This window comes from Hordeum vulgare, chromosome 5H, assembly GCF_904849725.1.
Source record: "Hordeum vulgare subsp. vulgare chromosome 5H, MorexV3_pseudomolecules_assembly, whole genome shotgun sequence".
In the NCBI taxonomy this organism is placed as follows: Eukaryota; Viridiplantae; Streptophyta; class Magnoliopsida; order Poales; family Poaceae; genus Hordeum; species Hordeum vulgare.
The window spans coordinates 379,190,742-379,199,275 of NC_058522.1; the positions used below are offsets into that span (position 1 = coordinate 379,190,742).

The 8,534-nt window shown below is 48.7% G+C and overlaps 1 protein-coding gene across 1 annotated transcript; it reads left to right on the forward strand.

Annotated features, from left to right (window-relative positions):
• The first annotated feature begins 730 nt into the window (after window positions 1-730).
• On the forward strand, window positions 731-3,891 carry LOC123397671 (chlorophyll a-b binding protein 7, chloroplastic). The gene is made up of 5 exons (XM_045092206.1): window positions 731-1,119; window positions 1,223-1,369; window positions 2,389-2,521; window positions 2,988-3,080; window positions 3,339-3,891. Exons 1-5 carry the CDS (start codon window positions 857-859, stop codon window positions 3,633-3,635), a joined length of 933 nt encoding a protein of 310 aa, XP_044948141.1. The 5' UTR covers window positions 731-856; the 3' UTR covers window positions 3,636-3,891.
• The last annotated feature ends 4,643 nt before the right edge of the window (window positions 3,892-8,534 follow it).

Genomic DNA, 8,534 nt, shown 5'->3' on the forward strand with positions numbered 1-8,534 from the left:
AACCACCTACTGGATCAATCTGGACAATCGAAGCTTTCTTGTCGATCTGCTGCGCAGTCGCCAGCCCCCACTTGTTGTTTCGGAGATTGTATGGGAGATTGACGACACGAACCCAAACAGGCAACCTATCGAACACCAGCTCTGAAGGTTGCATTTGTTCCTCGAAATCCTGGATAATGACTGCATGCTTGTTGATGTACCACGAAGATCCCTCCCACACCCGGTCATGATCCCTCTTGGACTCGAATTCGGCTGCAAACATGTTCTCTCCCAGAGATCGAAAGATCAGATCCCGCGGGTTTCCCCAAGCCGGGGAGGGGCACTCTGAATCGTCTGGATGTGCAAGAGATTGCGAAACAGAACCTTCCCCGCAATCAACCACTTCTGCGGTGATCCCTCGTCGGAGTCATCGATAATCAAGGGTGTCGCCTCCTCCTCCTCCGAGATGTCAAGCTTTTCCAGTGCCTCCTTCATCTGCACTCGAGCCGAACGCGGGGAGAGAGCACCACTCCGTTGTTGTTCCCCACCGGTGGATGCAGAGGCCATCCCCGGTCACCTCCTCCGCTAAGCGCCCCGCCGATGAGATTGACAGCCGCCGTCAGGTTCACGTAAACCCTAATCGCCAGAGAGGGGTTTTAGGGTTTAGAGGAAAGTTAGTCGGTCGCGTCCTGATCTGAGGTCGGATCCAATGGCCGGAGACACGGCTCGTGTTGTCCCCTGCTTACGGCCTGCCGCCCGCCTTTGAAAATCTCAGTAGCTCGTGACCTGCAGCGCGCCACGTCTGCGGTTTCTTCCTGGAGCATTTCATTCCACTGCCTTGTCGACGCCGACAGGCTGGGTCCACATCACCGCCCGCATGATGCCTCCCCTCCTCCGCTTCCCCGCGCCGCCGTCCGCCGGTGTCGTCTGCTGGCGGCGGAAAAGCATGCGTGTGCGTGCGTCGTGGCAGGAGCTGGCAGGCGTGCTGGTGTTCTCCGCCGTCCCCTTCACCGCCGTCAAGGCCATCGCCAACAGCCCCCTCGGCGCCAGCCTCCGGCGCCGCCTCGAGTCCAGGAAGGCCTCCGCCGCCGCCGAGGCAGATGCCCTCCGCGCCGCCGCCCGGGAGGCCCGCAGCTCCAGGTAGGCACTCTCCCCTCCTTATAGGAGTACAAGCTAAGCCGTTTACGAGTACGTATGCGAATGAACTGACCTCCCGGTTTGTTTGGGGAGCTTATCTTTGAAGCTTTTGGTACGGCGGAGCTCGGCCGCGGTGGCTCGGTCCTCTCCGGTACGACTACCCGGAGCACCTGGCCGGAGAGTTCCCGGGCGATTACGGGTTCGATATAGCAGGCCTGGGCCGGGACCCCGTTGCTTTCGCCAACTACTTTAAGTATGTCACCGTATTTCTTCTACTACGTAAAACGTAATACTACTACTTTTCAGTCACACCTTCTACTGAACCAGTCATGTTTATGGGCCCTGGTGTTTGATGAATGGTTACTGTGTAGTATCTGATTACATCTTGCACATTGCAAATAACCAGTGCCCCTGCTCATTGTTGAATGTCGATAGTTAGGCGCTTTAGGTAGGTGCGCCCTTCTATTTCAGCTTTCTTTGGGTCCATCATTAGTTTTGTGTATTCAGATAGCTGTCGTGCTGCAAGCCCTTTTATTTTCCTAGCTTCGTGGGAGAGATTGCTCCTTGTTGAGTCGAATGGCGATAATATGCTCTGGCGCTACAGAATTTGGCACACGGGTGATCAGATGAAAGCAAAACTTGTAAGATGGCCAAAATGCTAATTCTAATCTAGAATGCTTAGGCATGGACAGCTAACATTGACTTGAATAAATAAAAAACTGGTATGTTTGTCTTCTTGAATAATAGAGGATTGGATAGTGGAGAGTTAGGTTTGCAGAAAGGGTCTTCCCGAATGGAAGATCATGCCCTGATCTTAACTTAAAAACATAAAGAACTATCAAACACTGGATAGTATTGTCTAAGGACAGTGGCAGAAAAAACAGATGTGGCCGATGTGCAAAGGGAAAAAACTATGTTGGACGATCTTATGCCTTCCTGTATGATCTATATGCTTTCTGCAACAAACCTTATGCCCTAAGCTTTGAAGCTTTCTTGGAGTAGCTAAATCCGGTTATCTCACTTGCTGGTTTGCTGTGAAATCGATAAGTTTTCTGTGTTGATCTCTGAATTTCTGCATCTGTTCGTCAGAGCCAACCTTGGGTCTGACAGGTGCATAGTAGGCTTATCTGCAGTGAGTGATAATAGGTCTGCTTTAGTGACATTCAGGTCTCTTCTTTTCAGTTAAATTGTTGTGTGATAGTTCAGTTGTAACATTTCCTTTTGTGAACTGAACTGCTAGTTATCTTATCTCACCAACAACCTTCTTTGCAGCTTTGAGATCTTACATTGTCGATGGGCCATGCTTGCTGCTCTTGGTGTTGTTGTTCCTGAGTTGTTAGATCTATTTGGGATAGTGCATTTTGTTGAGCCTGTCTGGTGGAAAGTTGGTTATGCCAAACTTCAGGTGAAATATCTATATTTATGTTTTCCATGTCTGAGTTCCTTTAGCACACAATGATTATGCCTGGAACAGACCCTAAAGAAGATATGTGCATTCTGAAGATATCTCAAGATCATATGTCATGCTACATACAATCACGGTGTATCTCTTCGGAAACTAGTTCGTAGCTAACTCTAATGGAGGCATGGATTATCTTCATTGTTGCACAAGTCCCGTAGCTCGAGGGTGTCCTAGCATGACCTGTTGTGCTATAGTCAAGGCATATTGGCACCTGGCACACAAAGTTAGGAGCCTCCACATGGAGGTTTGGCAGCTCAGTTTTTTTTCTTTGCTCTGAGATAGAATAGACGTGCAGTGTAGCTGCCGCCTGTCAGCTATGTAGTACATAGATGCTGTGTTGAATAAAACAGACGAATTGCATTACAAATCATGTAAATTTATGACTTTAGCTAATGAGTTGAGTTCGCAGGGTGATACTCTTGATTACCTTGGGATTCCTGGGTTCCGAATTGCTGGTGGTCAAGGCATCATCGTCATCGCTATCTGTCAAGTCCTTTTGATGGTAATAATCATGTTTCGGTCCTATACTTTTCGAGTGCTTATTGTAGAGCAGTCCAAACATTCATGCCTTGTGTGTTTTCTTTGTAAGTTGTGTGCAGACACTTTAGAATTGTACACAACTCACCACATATAGTTCTTTAACCTCACAAGCAATACTGCTCACAAGATTATTCTATTGGAGCAGTATTTGCTTGTCATTTCATACATTTAATGGTTACATACCACATTAGACAAATATCTCCATGTCATTATTTGCCAGGTTGGGCCAGAATATGCGAGATACTGTGGGATCGAGGCGCTAGAACCCTTGGGAATATATCTTCCTGGGGACATAAACTACCCAGGTGGAGCACTGTTCGATCCATTGGGGCTGTCCAAAGACCCTGTTGCGTTCGAAGAACTCAAGGTGAAGGAGATAAAAAATGGTCGTCTAGCAATGGTTGCATGGATCGGATTCTACATCCAGGCGGCTGTAACCGGCAAGGGCCCTGTGCAGAACCTCGCCGAGCACTTGTCGGATCCACTCCACAACAACATTTTATCCCCCTTTCTTTGAGACATTTCAACTGCTTATGTACAGCGTTTACATTTATCAGTTTGTAGCTGCTAGGAAATTTCTATAGTTAGCAAATAGGTACTGCGTACACATGGCTATAAGATTCTTGTATAGTTGTGGAGTTATGGTGTTGCAAAAATTGTGGGTGTCCCAACATTATTGATGTTAGAAGGGAGAGAGAGACCGGTGGAATATGATGTTGTATAGCTTGAGCCTCGTGGGTATATATATAGGAGTGCATGATTAATTTGGAGTACAAAACTAGCCATAATAATTCCTGGTCTATCTTATGTTTTTTAACTAATCATGATACTCAATATCCCCCCGTAGTCACAACGATAGCGACGCAGACGGTGAGACTGGAGAAGATTCCGAGTGGAAACCCATGAGATTTCTCAAGCAAGACGGTAGCCTTTTGTGCCGTTGCCGAGGTAGTCGAGAGTGTAGGATGGTGTAGCCGTGGTCGGGGTAGCCTTGCGAAGAACGCCGTGGTCGATGTCGGGTGGCCGGTGTCGAGGTAGTCGTCAGGGTGCCACGGGCGCAAGGAGGCGTCGAGTTAGTCATGGGCGTAGTGGTGTTGAAGTAGTGGTGCGCTGGGAAAAAGACGTAGTTGAAGACGCGTCGCGCCGGGTTTGCCAAGCCCGTAGACACATCGTGGACGAAGGCACACATCGGTGTTGCAAGCACCGGGCATGCGTAGACGGATGAAGTCGATGTTGATGATGCGCTGCTCTAGACTTGCCAGGCCTAGGGATACACCGGGGACGAAGGCACGCTTCTGTGTTGCCAACACTGGGCATTCATAGACGAGGGACCTGCACAACCTGTACGCCAGGTAGAGAAGTCTGAGGGGCCAGCAGAGAAGGAGACTCGACGACGGTTGCGGCGCAAATCGACAGGGGCCGATGTCGCCAAAGGTGGTCGGAGTAGATGAAGGGAGAAGGACTCGACGACGGTTGAAACATAAATCGACAGGGGAGGGGGGATGCGCCCGCGGTGGTCGGAGTAGATGAAGTGGTCGGGGTAGACAACAGCGACTTGGTGCTGCACGGATGACGAAGGGGGTGGACGGGCGGCGCGACTTGTGTGGGTGAGCTGCATCGGCGTCGAAGAAGAGGCACGACGTCGCTCGTGTGGGCGAGCCGGAGCGACGCCGAAGAGGAGCAGAGACCGCGGCCTGACGGCAACGACGATGGCGTCTGGTTAAGAGTACGGCGGCGATGCTCGAATTAGGCGAGGAAGATCCCGACAATGTGACAACGCACCAAGGGAGGCAGCATGGCGCATACCACGTATAGTCGACACGCAGAGACGGCAGAGTGGACCGCGAGCTGCGAGCGGCGCCTTGAAGGGGCGACGTAGCGATGGCAGGCGGGTCGGGGTGACGATGAAAAAACCTCGGGGCGGCGGTGTGGACCGCGTGCCGTGACGCTACGGCCCGAAGGGGTGACGCAGCGGCGGTGCACGGGTCAGTGCAGTCACGGGGACAGTCTTGGGCGACAGCGGGGGACGCGTGCCCCGGTGCCACAACCCGAAGGGTGTTGGGGAACGTTGCATGGGAAACAAAATTTTCCCTACGCGCACATAAGATCTATCCATGGCGATGACCATCTACGAGAGGAGAGATTGGATCTACATACCCTTGTAGATCGCTAAGCGGAAGCGTATATTACGCGGTTGATGTAGTCGAACATCTTTGCGATCCAAATCGCAGTCCGTCCCATGATCTCATCACGATCCGTCCTGCGATCCCGTCACGATCCATCCCGATCTAGCGCCGAACGGACGGGACCTCCGCGTTCAGCACACGTACGGCTCGATGACATCCTCGCCTTCTTGATCCAGCAAGAGGGGCGAAGTAGTAGATGAGTTCCGGCAGCACGACGACGTGGTGTTGGTGGTGGTGAAACTATTTCCGCAGGGCTTTGCCAAGCACAACGGAAACTATGGAGGATGAACTAGAGGGGCGGGGTTGTCGGCACACGGCTTGGGGCAATCTTGATGTGTCCCGGGTGGTAGCCATGCCCCTCTATTTATATGTTGAGCCCTGGGGTCGTTTCTTGGAGAAAGAGCCTCCTCAAAGTCGGTTTGGCACGCAAGGCAAGAGTCCTCCTCGGACTCCAGCACCAAACGCCAGGGTTCTCGGCGTGTGGCCCCAAACGCCAGGGTCCCTGGCATCTGGCCCGTGGCCTTTGCAAAACTCCTTTTGCACCTTCCTAAAGCCTTGTGGGCTTTACCCCTTGGCCCAAATAAATGTGTTCTCGTACCCGAACATTCCGGGAAACATCCGAAACCCCTTTCGGTGAATTCCGAAACCATTCCGGAGACCAAACACTATTATCCCATGTATCAATCTTTACCTCCAGACTATTCCGGATCATCTGGAACTCTGAACAACCTTCGGTCACCAACATAACAACTCAACTACACTTATATCGTCACCGAACCTTAAGTGTGCAGACCCTGCAGGTTCGAGAACTATGTAGACATGACTGAGACACTCTCCGGTCAATAACCGATAGCGGGACCTGGATGTCCATATTGGTTCCTACATATTCTATGAAGATCTTCATCGGTTGAACCTCTATGTCAAGGATTCAGTTAATCTCGTATGTTGTTCCCTTTGTCCATCAGTATGTTACTTGCCTGAGATTCAATCGTCGATATCTCCATACCTAGTTCAATCTCGTTACCAACAAGTCTCTTTACTCGTTCTGTAATACAAGATCCCGTGACTAACTCCTTAGTCACATTTCTTGCAAGGCTTATTGTGATGTTGTATTACCGAGTGGGCCCCGAGATACCTCTTTGTCATACGGAGTGACAAATCCTAGTCTCGATTCATGCCAACCCAACAGACACCTTCGGAGGTACCTGTAGAGCACCTTTTAGTCACCCAGTTATGTTGCAACGTTTGATACACACAAGGTATTCCTCCGGTGTTCGGGAGTTGCATGATCTCATGGTCATAGGAACAAATACATTGACATGCAGAAAACAGTAGCAATAAACTCACACGATCATATGCTACATTCATAGTTTGGGTCTTGTCCATCACATAATTCTCCTAATGATGTGATCCAGTTATCAAGTGACAACCCTTGTCTATGGCTAGGAAACCTTGACCATCTTTGATCAACGAGCTAGTCAACTAGAGGCTTACTAGGGACAATGTGTTGTCTATGTATCCAGACATGTATCTGGGTTTCCATTCAATACAATTCTAGCATGGATAATAAACGATTATCATGAACAAGGAAATATAATAATAACCAATTTATTATTTCCTCTAGGGCATATTTCCAACAGTCTCCCACTTGCACTAGAGTCAATAATCTAGTTGACATCACTATGTGATTGCAATGAAACTAACACCCATACAGTTTTGGGGTTTGATCATGTCTTGCTTGTGAGAGAGGTTTTTACTCAATGGGTGTGAACCTTTCAGATCTGTGTGTGCTTTACAAATCTCTATGTCATCCCGTAGATGCTGCTAACATGCGCCATTTGGAACTATTCCAAATGACTGCTCCACTATATGAATCCGGTTTACTACTCAGAGTCATCCGGATTAGTGTCAAACTTGCATTGACGTAACCCTTAATAACGAACTCTTTTATCACCTCCATAATCGAGAAAATTTCCTTAGTCCACTAGTTACTAAGGATAACTTTTGACCGCTGTCTAGTAATCCATTCCTCGATCACTTTTGTACCCCTTGACAGATTCATGGCAAGGCACACATGAGGTGCGGTACACAACATAGCATGCTATAGAGCCTATGACTAATGCATAGGTGAAAGGACGTGGATGTTGCCTAGAGGGGGGTGAATAGGCACTTTAAAATAATTATGGTTTAGGCTTGAACAAATGTGGAATAAAACTAACGTATAATTTGTCAAGCATGAAACCTAAAACAACTAGGCTCACCTATGTGCACCAACAACTTATGCTAAGCAAGATAAACAACTAAGTGATAGCAAGATATATAACAAGAAACAATATGGCTATCACAAAGTAAAGTGCATAAGTAAAGGGTTCGAGTAAGAGATAACCGAGGCATGCGGAGACGACGATGTATCCCGAAGTTCACACCCTTGCGGATGCTAATCTCCGTTTGGAGCAGTGTGGAGGCACAATGCTCCCCCAAGATGCCACTAAGGCCACCATAATCTCCTCACGCCCTCGCACAATGCAAGATGCCGTGATTCCACTAAGGGACCCTTGAGGGTGGTCACCGAACCTGTACAAACAAGGTTGGGGCAATCTCCACAACTTAATTGGAGGCTCCCAACAACACCACGAAGCTTCACTACAATGGAATATGCCTTCAAGGTAACCACAAATGCTCGGGGCAGTCTCCACAACTTAATTAGAGATCTCGACGCTTGCCCGGAGCTTTACACCACAATGATTGAGCTTTGAGGTACCACCAAGCTTCCACGAAGAACAATATCTTGGGGGTACCAAGTACCCAAGGGTAATAAGCTTCTCAACTTCTCACTTCCATGTATCACCGTGGAGAAGTCAAACTGGTGCAACTAATGCAATGGCAAGAACACACGAAGTGGTCAAGTCCCTCACACTCAAATCCCTCCATAACAACAACAACTATGGAGAAATATGAGAGTAAGAACAAGGAGCTCACAAAGAACTCCAAGATCAAGATCGAAGGACGTAATGCCCAAGATGTGATCCTATCCTTATTTTGGCGCGAGGGCCTCGACAGGGATAGAAACGCATCTCGTTGTTTTGCAAGAATGAATATCGTTACAAGTACATGTACTAAAAGATGAGTATAAGGAGTTGGCTTACACTCGCCACAAGCTACATCAAGATCACATCAATATAGTAATATATAGTCATCATGTAGAAGAGCAGGGTCCGACTACGGACGAA